We start from the raw sequence: 16,937 nt of genomic DNA, 5'->3' as shown, positions 1-16,937 counted from the left end.
GCCACAGTGCACAGGGTCCCACAGGTGTCATTCTGCACGCTTCATAGCGTTGTCATGTCGTTGTGTGACTCTCTGATGAGACCTCTTCTGTTTGCACCGGACGGATCTTTAGTGAGGACAGTGATGTTTGGACGACTCGTCCTGTAATCTGCTGTGTGTTTGTGTGGGAGGATGAATTCTGGTTTATTGTCTCTGATGTAGGATTGTTTAATTTGAAGTTATTTGTATTTAATAGGGATAGATACAGAACGTGAGTGCAGCCTTCACTGTGGACGCGAAGAGGAAAGTTCCAGAGAGAGAATTCATTTTGCTTTCGATCACTTTTTTTTTTTTTTTTTTTGAACATGGCACAAATCTTTTCTTTTGGCATGCTTCTGGTTTTGGTGCTGTTTCCTTCTCCGGCCAAACACACACACACACACACACACACACGCTAAACGACGGCTTCGTCTAACTGGGGAACAGTAAATGGACGTAAAGCTCTTTCACACCTTCTGAACACTGGTGGAGGAGGTCGCCAGACGAAAACAAACAAATAACAAAACAAAACATGGAGCACTGAAGAAAAGAGGAGGAGCTTGAAATACGGCCAAAAAGATATTTTGATGATCTCAAGACAATTATTTGGTGAATAATTGTCTTTGGATCCAGTCGTTGATGATTTGGATGGATGTCATCACATCTATTGGACGGTGCAGCACATGCTGCTTGTAGCGGTGGCATCGCTACAACAACTTTAATTAGGAAGCAGAGAGTTGCAAAACACAATTTAGCAGAGTTTAGATGAATTAAATCTGAACTAATGTGTGGAACCACTTAGTCGACATTTGGTGTCGCTGTAATCAGAGCGTGCTCTGCTCTCATCAGTCACTCTGGGCCTCGATTGGCTGTTCAGCTCTCGCACACGGAGAGTGCTGTTTGGTTGCCGACACATTCTGCAGCTCAAAGTTTGTTTTTGGTTGTCGAGATTTCGGGGCGCTGCCTTCGGGGCACTTTGGAAACTTCAGAAGCTGTTAAATAATCTGAGCTGCCAGCGGTGCACTCTGCAGCCCCCCCCAAAACAAAAACATAATGATGTTTTAACCTACTTTAGTGCTGCGGCCAAATCACCACCCCTCCTGCAGCTGTCATTGTTCAACTCCATTATCTGATTTTTATCCCAGCATCAGGCCGTGCACCAAAGTGTCATTTAGTTCTTGGCAGAGGTGTGTGTGTGTGTGTGTGTGTGTGTGTGTGTGTGTGTGTGTGTGCGTGTGTGTGTGTGACTGGTGCAGGTCTGTAAGGCCATCAGAGGCTCACTCTGGAGACGTGTGTTAGGTTTTCACTTTGCCGCGCAGAGAAGAGTCATCTGGCCTGTTTTTGTCATTTTTTTTTCCACTTAAATGTGTTCTGACTGTTTCGGCGTTTTAGAGTGGAGAAGGTCACGTGAGCCCACAGTGTTCCAAACTGAGTGCTTTTTTTAATTAACTGGGTTATTTTGCAGATATTTAAACAAAAACATGCACACACTGCACTCGTAAACACCTCGGCCTCGGCCTTCTTGTGCGCTCTCGCCCTCGTGAGCGAGCGTCCGCGCGCCGTCTTTTCATGCCTGACACTGTACAAAACCCCCCCCCCCCCCCACACACACGCATACGCACACGCTGTGTTTGACATGTACAGTGTGCTCTGAATGGGAATGACCTTGCTGTCTTTCCTCGTCCTGCACCGGCAGCGCTCTCTCCGCCCCCCCGCGCTGCACTTCAAACACATTTCGTGTGGAAAAAGCCTTTAAATAGACGCGACCTTTGACTGACAGAACACCCACTCACACAATCCTTTAAAAACTCACTGTCTGCTCTGTAACACATCGGGGAGAAAACTACACAGGAGGAAACTGTACCGACACAGATTCCTGCTGTTCGTCTGCTGTGTGCTGAAACGTGCACTTACTGTATGTGTCAGTGCGGATGGGGGCGTGGCCTGTCACTGATGGTGACACATCGATCTGACGGTCATCAATTAAAGGAAATGTGCGGCCCATTTCAACCTGAGTCAATCATTACCACATTAACTCTGGTGCTGTCAGGCTGGCTGAAGAATAAGTGACCCGTTGTCATGACGTTTGTCCAGAAGGTGAAGTGATCGATGTTTCGTCCCAGTGTCTCCTTTTGTGTTTTCGGGGCTTTGCTGTAAAAACAAACAAAAGTATTTTGAAGGGACTCTCGGTTCACGTGACGCAGCAGGTGCAGTGTGTGTGTGTGTGTGTGTGTGTGTGTGTGTGTTTACATAACCCCTGCGAGGGTTCACCGCCCGTCATTCATAAACGTCATGTGGATGTCGACTCGACGGGGTCAAACCGTCCAGCAGCTGACAGCAGGTCAGAGGTCAAACTGTCTGTACGAGGTTTAGGATGATTCCCTGACGCCTCGCATGCTGTAAAACAAAGTCAAACGTTTGTGATGAATGGAGCCGATGAAGAAGCTTCAGAGCGCTCTTTGGACTTTTACTAACTCAGACGACTTCATAACGAGACGTTTTATCTGAACGGCTCGTTTGTGGATTTGTGCACCTCTGTTTGAAAGGCTGTTTGCATTGTGCACATTATGTTGGGTCTTTTACCTGATTCATGTAAAGAGTCTTCAGATCAGATAAGACAGGATAGACTTTGTTGTCCCCAAGCGGGAAGTTTGAGTTGGACTCTGGCGTATTTCTTGACATTTCAAATAAAAGAGAAACATTTTTATATTTGTCATTTGAAAAAAATAAATAAAAAATGTAGCCGTGCAGTAAAGCATTTTTTCCTCTTCACATTGGTCCTGAAAGTTTTCTAACTGTACCCAGCCCGACGAACGCTGACTCAGCAGACTGTACTCTGGAGTCATCGGTGCCTCGCTGCAGGTAAACAGCACACCTTACATGGAGCGCTGCACGCAGAGTGTCAGCATGGAGGAGGCTATTTTAACCGTTGGGCTGATTTGAGAGGGAGCTCCTTTAATGTTATGTGAGTCTCTCTCTGGGCTGGAGAGCGAGCACAGGAAGGTAAAGCGGTGCCTCGCTCGTCCTGGGACAAAATGAAGTTATTATGGAGACAGAAATGTTTGGATGAGGTGGAACACCTTTTTACAGCTGCAGCGTGTGCTTTTAGTCCGCGCTGTGTTTCAGCAGCACTTCAGGTACAGCAGAAAATAGATGTGAGATTTAATATACGAGAGGTCGAACACGAGCGTTTTCTTTAGGGTTGTTTTTGGCCTGATACTGATGTCATTATCAGGGAGATGAAAAAAAGACGATACACCAATATAAGGGCTGATCTATATTCGATCTGTGGCCTGATGATGAGTGTCCATAAACCGGCTAATGGCTTCTCCTGCATTCTTTTAATGGGACACATTTATGTACAGTATGTATGAGTTCATATTTATAATGGCCACTTATGAAGCTGAATCTACAGCGAGCTAAAATCACACATGTATGTATTGAATATACCTGTTAGCACATCTAGCAGAAAACAGCATTAGCATTTATTAGAGGTTAGCTTCTGTCAACCTGAAACCTACACTAAGCGGGTCACCTGAGCTTGTTAAAGCAGCGCTGCGTTCTGTATGGGATTTGTACAATTAAAGCAGAAATATATCAGAAATGTATTTTCTGTGCTTTGGCGCCCACTGAAGGTCTCTGAGTGCATCTGCACCGTCCTTAGATCCACGTTGAGCTGTTACGCTAGAAGGCGTGAAGCTAGCATAGACGTTACGAGAAGCTCAGCATACTTATGTTGCATGTGACAGTGCAACGCTTTTTCACGTCCTCCTTCAGACATTTACATATTCATTCAGAGGATTGACCATGAACAGGACTCCCTATGCAACGCCAAACTCCGTACTCAGGGGCCTCTAAGGTGGCCCCATCTCTCAACACTCACCCTTGTGGCAGTGTCGAGCTTTGCGTGCATCACATGTGTGTGATGAAAGTCGACGGAGGAAAATGAAGCGTTTACTGTTCTTTATATTTACTGTATGTTTTGAAAATATTTTTTTATATATCAACTTTATTTGTAAAGGGACCATGTACAATATTAAAGATAAATGTTGCCATTTGATGTATTGCACCAGAGTTAGCTCAGAGCTAGTTTACAATTTGTTGTTGGTGTTGAATCATTTAGGATATAACGGGTGATGACTGCTGGTTGAGTTCCCTCCTCTGCATTTTTGACACGCTCGAGAATCGTTTGCAGGAACATAAAAGTTTTTTTTTTTTGCCAAGTTCATTTACATCTACAAGGAATTCATTTTGTAGTGTGTTGGTGTGAAATAAAAAACAAGGCTAAAAGAAAAAAAAAGTACTTCAATAAAATAAAATCTGAGAATTGAAAAATGTCATAAATAAAGAATAATAAAAACACAACATAATAATCTACTGCACACACTAAAAAAGGACTTTTCTGTGATTGAACTTCGAGCAAACGTTTCGCCTGTAGCTTCCTCAGGTCTCTTCTCATGTCCTCCAGATGCACAGGAGAGTGAGACTTCAACACACTAAATGGATCCCGAGCTGTGAGGAACATTGTAAAAAGGTCTTTTATTAAGACACTTTGAGAGCATTGTTAAAAGCCTGCTATATAAAGCTTTTAGTGCAGCTTTCAACATTTCCGCCCCTCCACCTTCGAGGTCGGCGTCGCCGCAGCTCCTCTTCGATGACACCACCTCGTCTGCGCTATGTTTGACTGTGCTGAACCTGCAGGATGAAATCCCAGCCGCTGATAAACATCTCCTCAGGTTCACCTCACGATGGGGTGAAGACAGAAGTGCTGCACGGGGTCAGCTGAGACGTAAACAGGCAGCCTTTGGTTGAATATCTGCGATAGTCTCAGTGACAGCGCGAGAGCGTGAGCGTGTCACAAACCTCTTTAACACGCTGGGGAGGAGATCAGGGATAATTAGCTTTGGCAAATTGATTTTAATTTCATAAAAACACAACAAATTCTGCAGCCGTCCATGACTTCTAACACTTTCCTGTAAATAAGATGAGCTGTCATCGCTCGTAAATTTCACCTGTCCTGAAGGTGTTTTGATTCGCTGCCTGAGCTATGTCACATATTTATGACGACGATGAGGGGGGGGGGCATGTAAGCCATCACAAATTAACACCTACACAGTAAGTTGTATAATATTACTGTCCTCTGGAGCGCTGTGAAAGCATTAGCATTTATAAAGGCTCTTACTGGGGTTTTAATCCTGTTAGCATAAATTCCAGTTCATGTCCACATTTAAAAAAAAGTTCATGCCATTTTAATTCAGAGATTTAAATGTTTTACACGATCCACCTGAGACTTCTTCTCCCATACATATTCATTCCTCTTTTAAGATTCTTCACTTCAACCAAACGGACGGACCGACTCAAACTTTCTGTTTCTTTTTGATAACGGCAGAAAAAAACTTCTGACAGAACCACAGAGAACAACAACTACAGACACGACCCCGATGATTACTATAAACCCAACAACAACAACAACAACCACACGGTCTCTCAGGTGGACAGTCGTCCAGCTCGGAGCTGTGACAGCAGACACTCGTCTCGTTTGAAATCCCACCTTCCGTTAACTCGGGTCACTCTTTTGTTGTTGTTTCTTTGTTCTTAGCTGTGTGCACTTTAAGGTGAAGCCGAGTAATCTCGTTGTACAATTTGTATAATGACAATAAAGGCATTCTACTCTATTCTATTCTGAAGCAGACGGGTGAAGAGTTTTGAAGTCGCTGCCTCAGGATCTCAGGCTGATGGTCATAAATATTCTGCACAGGGAGTGTTCAACTTCAAACTCAGTAAAATCTGTTTTCCCTTTTCATGCTAAAACTGATGGATTGTAGTTGCCTCCTGTTCAGACTGATATAAATCCTGGGAGTGGACCACGGGCTCTGCTGCGTCTGTGGAAACACTGAGTGTCCCCCCCCCCCCCCCCCAGAGAGAAATACTACTGTGCTTATTTAGTCCTGTAAAGAGCCGCTCTGACAGCATGACTAACACGCCTGCCTCCAGCTCTGTGCGTCGCCCTTTCCTCCTCAGTTGGGAGCAAAGGTTCTTCATGCTCTTCAACATCCTTCTTTGCATTTTTTTTTTTTGTACTGGGTGCAGATTCTTCACAGCTGGCTGTCAAACATTCATGTGTCAGTGTGAGTACAGGCTGCTGCGGGTCACTGGAGGTGATTCGTCAGGGATTATGAAAGCTATAAATTCTTTCACGTTATGCCTGCAGGACTGGAGGCTCTTTGATACCACGCAGCCACACGGCTCCAATCCAGAGCAGAAGCACAAACGAACACATCCATCCAGACGATAATTCCCTTCTGTGAATATGGAGAGATGCTTCCTGTTGTTTACCTTTTTTTATTTAAAACTGTTAAATTCACATTTTAGATTTTTGTCATCCATCCGTTGTAGCAGAGTGTGAAGCTGTCAGGATGCAGTTCGGCACCCTGAGTCTGACTCTGTGGACCTCGGGGTGTGGAGAGAGTCTCCGCCTCCATCTCAGGCTCTTGTTCACGAGTGAGGGTGAAATGGATCACGGTGGATTGTGGGGGCGCCGTGTCGGACCGTGGCGGGGAAGCTGAGCTGATTTGTCAGTCGGTCTCACCTGTGGTGGAGAGTTTTGGGGAGTGAGTGAAGGATCATGAGTTGCTGGGCTCGGCCTCAGAGTTAGAGTGAGGAGCTCGATGACACAATGAGGTCTGGAGACAATCAGTCGTGATGGTCACAGTGGAGGTGAAGATATTTAAATGTGATCAGCTCCTGGTCTCCTGCTGTGAGCCAATCACGTGGCTGTGACGGAGCCTGGTGCTGCCGCCGTGTCGCCGGGTCTCCTGGGATATGTTGTAGTCCTGATCTTCTGCTACACTGAGCAGGAGTCTGTGGAGTAACGTGAGCTGCTGCTGAATGGAAAACACTCTTACTACGTATTAATTGTTTGTAGAGATGACACACACACACACACACACACACACACACACACACACACACACACACATGAGGGTGTGTGTGTGTGTGTTTATACTGAGTGTGTGTTTTTTTTTGTATCACAGCTGATTCTGGGACAAACTGCATGCACATCAACTCACCCACCCGTCTTCTTCTTCCCTTCCACTTCACCGTCCCACCTGCACGCCTGTCCACCATGGGGTCCAGAGCCCCCCCCCCCCCCCCAGGATCTCCCTCCCACCTCTGGATCTCCCTCCCACTTCACATCTGGAACATCGACTCTCTCTCCTTTTTTAAATCTCATCTCAAAACAACGTCTTTTTAAACGGTCATATTCTGATCATTCTCATCCTTCATTTCCTCCATGTCACGGTTACTTTGCTGTTTTCATCTTTGCTTTGTGAGGTGACCTTGACAGTTTTGAAAGGCGCCTTTAATAAAAAAAGCATTTTCATGATTATTACTATTAACTCAGCATATTTTCTAGGAGTCGTGTCTCTTTATTATAGAGATGATGCTGACTTCAATATCTGGCTTTATTCATTTAAATCAACTGTGCTGAAACTTTCTGCACTGAAGCTGACACACACACACACACACACACACACACACACACACACACACACACACACACACACACTGGTGTTGTTTACGCCGTCGGTCACTTTTCCACTCTGGCTGAGGCTTAAAATGACTGAGTGACTGTGTAAGTGATGAGGCCCACGCCTGCACTGTCCGGCGTTTTGTGCTGAGCCCAACATTTCGCTGCACACAGGCTGTAGGGAGAGAGAGAGAGAGAGAGAGAGCGGATTGGGTGGGGAGGTTGGGGTATGTGGGGCAGGGTGGGCATCCTGCAGCCACCCCTCACATTCAACAGCAGGCTGGGAAAGTGGTGCACGTCGGCCTGTCAGGGTGCGGAGGTCGGACAGAGCTGCTCCTCTGGGGAATGATCGGCTCGTGTCGGCTGTACTTGTGAACATTAGGCGGGTGAAAATCCACAGTGATGCCCTCACTGTGTTTACAGAGCAACCCAGGGTGCTAACTCTGTCTCCCCTCTCTCTCCCCCCCCCCCCCCCCCCCCCTCTGTCTCTCCAGTCATAACCAGAGGAGCACGTCGTTTCGCCATCCCATGAGCGGACAGATTTCCACAGAGAACTTGGATTTCCTCCTTCACGAACCGTGAGTCTTTGACTTTCATCTTTCCAAATAATAATGAGAGTCGATGTCGTAGAAGTTATCTGAGGCCTCGCTGACTTCCTCCAGCTGTTTCTGAAACACGGACACTGTCTCAAATAGGTTTTTTTATTTCCACCTGAAAATCAGAAAGAATCAGTTTGTTGTTATTCCTTACACAAGCCTGACCTTTGACCTGAAAACATCCTCCCCTCCCCCGCTCTAATGTCAATGTTTGAATAGTTTTCTGTGTCGTGTAGCTGGTTGTTTAAAGAGCAGTTTGTCTTTAGAGAGTCTGTGTGACTTTGAACTCAGCTGAGCTGCTTTTATTTAAAAAAGAAGACGTGAAATCAGGAAATGTCAGCGAATGTGTCGAGGAGTTTTTCTGCTTCGGCAGGACTCACTAAAATGCTGTTTGGCTCTTTGGAGTTCGGAGGTGCAGCGACATCGACTTTAGCATGCTGTATTGTCTATCTGACCTGCTAGCTCGTTAGCTTAGCATCACACAAAGAAGCAGCTCATCGATCATCATGCACAAAGGTCTTCCTCCTGTGTTCTCCACCTCTCACTGGTTGATCCTATGAGTGTGTCCAATGATGCACCGCATTGATATGAAGGCATGTTGTGTAATCGTAGCCCGGCGTCTGTGAACGCTCGATTCTACGAGGAGAAGCTCGTCACCCTCATTTGACACTCTTCAACCTCAATCCAAGGGACCCAAAAACGACAACAGTTTATTTTATTTTACAATAAGTAATCAAAGTTTCACATGTCAACAATGAGTCAGGTCGTCTTTATTACATCCATGATCTGATGGTCGTGACAGATGCATGTGACCCGTTCACCGTGCATCACATGAGGGAAGTACTGCAGGCACGTCACGGTAGCTGCAGTCCCCTCTGAGCTCACATCAACCCAAAGTCTTTTTGTTCAAAAAAAAAAAAAAAAGGCTATACATGTTGTAAAGTACATTTCAGCAAGATCCGGGTTCCTCTGCTCGTTTTGTCAGCAGTGTGACGGAGTTTTACTTTTGAACCTCACAGGAGGTAAAAGCTCTTCAGCTTCTCTCTCTCGATGCGACGTGTTGCGTTCAGGTGTCTGTGTGGAGTAAAACAGGTCAGGGTTGACTCAGCGCTCTTTAAGGGAAACACTTTGTGTTGCTGTCTTGAGTGCTTTGTTTGGGTCGTCGTTTCTCACCAGTAACTGAACCCACACAGCTCTGAGTCTCCATTACAGGAGCTGTGGGGCTTCTTTTCTTCTTCTAGCTGCTCCAAATTAGGATGTAGGTCAAAAAGACAGCTCCATTTTTTTTGACGACATTTCCTGTAAATTGAAGAACAACAATCCTCCAGCACTCTGCTGCTCCACTTAGAAAGCTTTTTTAGAAACTTTTTTTTTTTTTTAAAGAAACGAAAGAAAAAGCTCCACATCTGCTGCTGGCACTTTGTGTAAAAAACACATTTTGTTGGAATAAATCATAGAAGAAAATGCAGAAGGATGTTTGAGGCAGTTTTCATGTAACTTATTTACAGCCGCCCAGAGCGAGGCTCTTTATGTTTCAGCCTCTCCTGCAGTTATTCTGCCATTCAAAGTAAGCTGCAGGTCCCCTCAGGAGGCCATATTGAATGTGATATTGAATGTGATATTGAATGTGATATTGAATGCATGCTTCTGCAGCACTCAAGGTGCTGTTGAATATTTGAGTGTGCACAAGAAATGAGAATAACAGCAGCCAAAACAAGGCTGCATGTTTTCATTTGACCCTCTAATTTCTGATCTTGAAGATTCTGAATCTTCTTCTTGTTCGAGATTAAAAAAAAAAAATAAAAAGAAAAAAAAAAAATGGGCTCACCCATATTTTTTACTTCAGATATTTTATGAAGATTTGTTTTTTAATTAAGAGCGTCAACTGCTTTACATATTGAAATCGAACACATGACATTGTTTTAAATGTAATCACAGCCAGTCGCTGTGAAATGATTCCAAAAAAAGTGAGATAAAAATAAACCAAATGGCTTCTGCAGAAGACTCTTTAAGCTTCTCCTTCAGTCCGCCACAGATGTGACTAATCCAGCGAGGAACAATTAGAAGCTGCTTTTGTAGCCGCTCGTCTCATGAAGAAACACATTAAACTATAATGAAGTTCCACTGCACAGACTCCATTTCTGGTAACATATTTCTCTCTTCATTCTCCGTCCCTGTCATCGTCTCATTGTTTCACATTTCCTCTTCTCCTCTTCTCTGCCTTCCTCTTCGCTCATATTTTCTCTCTCCTTTCGGACTCCATTTCTTTCACTCTTTGATTTCCCTTTTTTATCCTTGTTTTTTTATCTCTTCTTCTCTTAAACCTGTGCACTGATGTCTTCTGATGAAGAACTGCACTCACCATGAATCTGAACTTGTCCCCTTTGAGACGAAATCAAGGGACAAACATGAAAGCTTTAATGCATCAATATGAAGCCACTTAGCTTCCTTTTGAGCCGACGGACTCGTCTGATTCGTGGACAGTCAGCTGCTGCGACTGGCTCGGAAACGAAATCGAGAGAGAGAAAGAGAAACTGTAGGGATTTACCTTTTGACTACAAGTCAGACGAGATGCAGGTCATTGTGGCCGTGCGGCGGCTGCAGAGCCGTCCTTTGATTGACCTGCTGCCGACTGGAAAGGATGACCACATCGTTTAGTTGAGTTATCTTCAGCTGCACATCTCACTGGTGAAGTTCGCCACAGTGAAGCCTCTGTCTTACTTTGTATAGTTAAACTGGAACAGAGCTCCTCAACAGATGTAATGAACCAGACTCACGTTCATCTTCTAAACACATCTGAACACGCGTTTCTCTGCAGCGCACAGAAAACAACGACTCGACTGAAAATATTTTACTGCTCATGAAGGAAACGTTAGCCGCCATTCTTTACCTTAAACCGTCGTCAGATGAGAGCCAGTGTCCTTTGGGACGCAAACAACATATCAAGATTGACAACGAAAGGGATTTTTCCGACGTGTTGAAGGTTTGCAGTTCTGTCTGGATCTGACCACAGATACACACCTTTTTATATCCTCATGTTTTTTACAGCAGTTTGCTGCTTCCTCATCTCTGTCTTCACCTCTTTTCCTCCTCATTATACCTGCCTCTCTCTCTCTCTCTCTCTCTCTCTCTCTCTCTCTCTCTCTCCTTCGCTTAAGTCCATTTCTCCATCCCAGACAAGCAGAGACCAGGTTACCTGCTATCCTCTGATGGGTCTGTCTTATTAGCAGCTGCGTAGGTGTGAAGCCAGCCTGTCCAAGCTACTATGATGACGTGTCGGTGCGTCACGCACACACACAAACGCAGAAAGCACTTCAGGCAGCGTTGTGTGTTCTCGTGTGGTTTATGGAAATACATGTTGGATTCTGCAGCAGATAGAAGAGCTTCGTGGCGAAGAGATGGTGTCGCTGCGATGCACCGGAGGTCGTTCTCCTCCTCCGCTGTGGTTCGGCAGACGAGCAGGAAAGAACGTCCTCCAGGGTTAAACATTACAGCTTAGAAGATGACTTAAACACGCTTCATGGAGCATGGAGAAAATAAAGATTAGAAACAAACCTCCTGGTCACCTGCGGAGAAACTCATCAATCATTATCGAGCAGGTTCATTATGAGATCACATGTTGGAGCGTCATGTCTTTGTTCGTCATTGATCTGAACACACAGTCAAAGGGGTTTATTTAAAAAACAATCTGTGCTTTTTCACTTTATGAGCAGTTCACATCAGCACATTGGTTATATCGGAGACGCTCGGTGACGCTCGGTGACCACGTGGGCGTTCTTCTTTCTTCTTTGTGTTGAGTGATGTGACGTGGTCTCATTGGTTAAGGTTGAATGATAACGTTGGTTGTTTTGTCTTTTCAACACTGTGGGAGATATGAGGGAAATATCTGTTTTTAAAGTGTCACCTTTAAGAAGTACTAAGTGCAGGTGTTTCTTCCCTCAGCTTTGTTGTTGGCAGCAGCTTACTGTGAGGCTGTTGTTGTTTTTTCACCCTAATTGGCTCTTTGTTTATTTACCAGGGACTTATTTCCTCCCCATTTTCATTTCAAGTGTTGGTTATTAAAGCCTCCTGTTTTGACCTTGTGAGTCATTCTTCCATTCTTCAAATCTTTTTTAGAAGTATTATCCAGCTGCTCTTAGATCCTTTCCTTTTCTTTTTTAGCACCACTTAAGGCAAACAATACAGGAAAATGTCTTCAGCTGCTGCTCCAGGCGAGCACCAAAACATCCACGGAGCTTCTATTTCAGGCCTCCCAGAGCCTGAAACAGGAAGCAGTGATGGAGGTCACGGCTTGTTTTAAACTTGTGTTTTTATCCCAGGATGGAGCTTCAGTGAGATGGATGTAACTTCAGCATTATCCTGCTTCACATTTATAAAAGTTTCACACACATTCGGTGGAGCAGAGCTCACCTTCAGATGTCTGCCCTCATGGAGCACACACTCTGGTGCAAATATCGGACAGCTCCAGATCCCGCTCAGACTGACCGGCCGGGCGTCTGTTCGTCTGATCTCAACGTCAACTTTGATGGAGGCATCGGCTCCCAGGCCATCAAAGCTGAAGCTGGAACTCCCCGTCTGAGAGCGTTATTGGCAGCGTGGTGTGTGTGTGTGGGTGGGTGTGTGTGTGTGTGTGTGTGTGTGTGTGTGTGTGCAGGGGGCTCGCTCACCGGGGTTTATCACGGATTAAAGTGGCCAAAGTGTCAGGACTTTACAGCTCCGAGAAGAGTTCCTTATCGGCTCTCATTTTGGCAGCAGGAGAGGATGCAGATCTGTCTGCATCTGAAGTGGGTCTAAAACCACTCACACCACAGAGTCCTGTCTTCTTTCATGTCATCAGCTCAAGAGCACAATCAGCTTTTGTTTTCAGTGGGACACGAGGGAGGACATGTGGACCCGGGTCAGAGGATCTGAAGGGTCTGCGGGGGATGCAGGGATGGAAGAGCTCCGAGACAGAAACAGGAACCTGATCACGCCGAGCTTCATAAAGAAACACGAGGACTATAAAACATCAATCCTGACTCAGATTGGAAGACCACGCAGAGAAAATAATTCCGATCTTTATTCGTCCCAGAAGGGCTTCACGGTTTCACAGCGTACAGAGACGATATAAAGATGACAAACCAGAGCGAGCAAATATGGTGTAACATGAGAGGAGCTGCTGGAGCTCGCCGTTTCATTTAGAATCATCTGTAAGCAGTCGAGGGAGGATTTCATTACAAGTATATTAGTCTAGCCTGGATGAAACAAAAGCAGGAACTAGCGTCTCGAGTTCAGCATGTGAAACCACAGATTTCTATCTCAAGTAATGTTTGAATTTTGGTTCTCTTCTAAATTCTGACTCTTAGACGTTTTGCTGAAAGGGTTAAACCTGAAGCCAGGCGGCTCACACAGATCAGGCGTACTTTCACTTCTCCCTCTACAAATGGAGACTCATAACTGCATGTTTTATTTTCCCAGCTCGTCCCTCAACGTGCTCCTAAGAAACCTTTCCATGTCACGTGTCCTCAGGTCGTGGGAATCAGGAAATGTCTCATGTGGAAACACGTTTTGTCATCCAGTTTTATCCGCTTTAAGGGAGGAAATATTTGCTTTTCTCTCTCCTGTTTAACTGATTGAAGTCTGAACTAAATGAATTTGCTTGTGTCTGGAAAATGAAAGTGTTTAGCCAGCTCTGCATGTGGTACACACTGTAGCTTCAGTGTTTAGCCAGCTCTGCATGTGGTGGACACTGTAGCTTCAGTGTTTAGCCAGCTCTGCATGTGGTGGACACTGTAGCTTCAGTGTTTAGCCAGCTCTGCATGTGGTGGACACTGTAGAGGGAGGAAATATTTGCTTTTCTCTCTCCTGTTTAACTGATTGAAGTCTGAACTAAATGAATTTGCTTGTGTCTGGAAAATGAAAGTGTTTAGCCAGCTCTGCATGTGGTACACACTGTAGCTTCAGTGTTTAGCCAGCTCTGCATGTGGTGGACACTGTAGCTTCAGTGTTTAGCCAGCTCTGCATGTGGTGGACACTGTAGCTTCAGTGTTTAGCCAGCTCTGCATGTGGTGGACACTGTAGCTTCAGTGTTTAGCCAGCTCTGCATGTGGTGGACACTGTAGCTTCAGTGTCTAGCCAGCTCTGCATGTGGTGGACACTGTAGCTTCAGTGTTTAGCCAGCTCTGCATGTGGTGGACTCTGTAGCTTCAGTGTTTAGCCAGCTCTGCATGGCTCTGTAAAGCTTTCTGCGTTCTAACCTCTCTCCATGTTTCAAAAGCATCTCCAACATTGATCCTAGTTTGAGCAGCTTTCTGCTGCTGGAGCTTATTAGAAACATGCAGAGGCTTTTTAGCTCGGGTACAATCACTTCTATCTGAAGCAGTTCCACTGCCCGCTTCCATCGCTGCAACACTGTTGGTCTGCTGAAGCAGGACATGCCTGCATGCTTAAACCTCTCTATATAAATCGCACCTCGATGAATTCTCCAAATACAATTTTTACTTCTCCTTCTTGATCTCTGCGTTTTTTGTTTAGTGTCTGTGTTTGTGGAAAGGTCTGTTGATAAGATGTAATGTGATGAGTGCTCACATGTTGCTTTGCCAGGGGTCCAGCTTGGCGATGCTTTGGTTGACTGTTGCCATGGCAGCAGCAGACACCGGGGGGGAACGCTGTAGGAAGAAAGTGTGTCTCAATCTGAACTCTTAGTTTAAATGTTGTTTTTAGAAGGTGCGTCTTTTAGTACAACGATATGTGATTGGTTCCCATCAGCGAACTCATAAATAACTCAAACATATTGAACTCCTGCGGAGAGGCGCAAACCAACTTTACGTCTTTACCTTCAGAGAGACGAGGATTTAGTGAAGGAGAAAAAGGCTCTGCTGCGGAGTTCAAGGCGTGCACATCATTTCTCTCCATCAGCATCACGGAGGAGGATCACAGGAAGTGATGTGACAAAGCCGATATACAGAGAGAAAGGGAGGACGTTTTCTGACGCTGTGTTGTTGGCATCATCTTTAAAAGAGTTTTTTGTTTATTTTACGTGAAATTTGGGATTTTTTATTTTTTGTTTGAGAACGTGTCAGGGCTGAAATAATGATCTCGCCTCTTTGTTTGAGGACACCGCTCCTTTGTTTTTCTCTCAGATAATTTATCACAACATTTCTGAATGTTTTGGTCGGCTGATTTTGAGACAGTCTGGCTGCATTTAAATGTCAGCCGTGGCTGTGTGGGCTGCCAGCGCTGTTGATTTCTGATTATTGCAGCTGCATGTGTGTGTGTAGGTGTGTGTGTGTGTGTGTGTGTGTAGCTCTTGTTGTTGGAGTTTCCAGAGTTTTAAAGTGTCTTTTAAGTGATTCTTTCCTTCTTTTCTTGTGAGAGGTGTCATTAAATCAGATGAAAAGTCTTGCGTTTAAATGTCAGAATCTTCCCGACATTTACTTTTTTCTTTCTTCTGAAATCTCCTCTGCGCCATTATTGTTCACAACACGGTCGCCTTTTCCTCCCACGGACGGAACAATACAAGAAGCAAGGTGCCTTCCTACCGTTGAACGGCCAATGTCCGCCCTCCGTCCTCAGACTTGACCTGCTGACAGCGCCGCAGAGCGAGGTTAATATCCTTTAGGTCTAAACAGCCGCTCTTCACGGTCTTAACGTTCTTTGTAGCTTTTCTCTTTTTTGTTAAAAAATTGGACCAAACACGATGAAAGGAGTCTTGGTTGATCAGCTTTAGTTGCATCGAGTCACTTCTCTCGAGGGAGGCCAAGCTCACAAACAAAATGAATTCATCGTCAAACCAGAAGAAGGAAAATCTTCTGTTTACGTGGACTGGAAGCTTCCTCAGAAGCCCGTCATTGTGTTCTGTCTGTTTTTGTTTTTCAGCCGGCGTGTCATGTTTTCATGAATGTTTTAATGATGGAGTTGTGAGTTTAAAGCTTTTCCACTTAATTTTTATGAATCCAGCGTTTGAAGGGACTTCAAAGGATTGTCTTTGATCCGCGGGATGAAATAACGGCCCGGTGCATTTTTGGAGGTTAAGTTTTGTGTTCTGCAGTGATTTCCAGAAGAGGTGCCGTTTCTCGATCCCTTCCTTTCATCAGTCAGAATTCATCCTTCACTCGGTTAAGTGTTTTTTTTTGAAGGATGCTCCGGTGATTCAGTGCAGCACTTCACTAATGTTTGGGGACTCACAGACGACAGTTGGGGGGGGGGGGGCAGAGAGTCAGACTCAACCTCATCTGTTCTTATTGTGTTGATCGAGGTTGTACTCACACACTGTGAGTTTAACAGCAGAGGATTCAAAAAGTGTTTCATCCAATCAATAAAGACTGCTGTTGCACATCAGAGCCTTTAAGAGTGGGTTGATCACTAATCACAATAATCAGTGACACAACATGCAATATCAAAGCGTCACATGTGGACATACCGGATAAAAGAAATGAAGAAATGAACTGTGGTTTTATAAGAGTGAAGTGAATCCTCGGCTCCAACAATCAGAGCGGCCTAAAGCGGAGCTCTTAAATCAAAGCGGCTCCACTGGCGATGCTTAAAAGCAAACTTTATATGGAGACTCCCGATGTGGCTGTGTTCCATTATGAAGCTGACTGTTTGTATGATCATTATTTAAAGTTGTGGAAGTGATTGGGCGCTGGATGACTCCTACAGGGTGATCAGAAGAAGATAAGACTGTAATATCTGGGCACATGAACCTGCAGTCTTTAGGCGGCTGTGGCAGGATGCTCACCAGCGTTGGATCTCCACGCCATGGTTTTGCTCCGTCTGACTGCGTGTGGCCGACCCCACCGGGTTCTCTTCTG

General features: G+C 45.1%; 1 protein-coding gene across 2 annotated transcripts in view; it reads left to right on the top strand.

The window, feature by feature from the left end:
- The window catches only part of LOC306825012 (pleckstrin homology domain-containing family A member 7-like), a 109,137-nt gene that overhangs the window by 49,210 nt on the left and 42,990 nt on the right, over positions 1–16,937 (top strand). For both annotated transcript variants that reach the window (XM_079345485.1, XM_079345484.1), the window contains exon 4: positions 8,044–8,127. In XM_079345485.1, coding sequence (XP_079201611.1) covers positions 8,044–8,127 — 84 coding nt within the window. The remainder of the gene's footprint in view (positions 1–8,043; positions 8,128–16,937) is intronic.

Source organism: Symphodus melops (assembly GCF_947650265.1).
Source record: "Symphodus melops genome assembly, chromosome: 6".
NCBI lineage: Eukaryota > Metazoa > Chordata > Actinopteri > Labriformes > Labridae > Symphodus > Symphodus melops.
The sequence above is the reverse complement of the archived record's forward strand: the minus strand, read 5'-3'. Positions and strand labels throughout refer to the sequence as shown.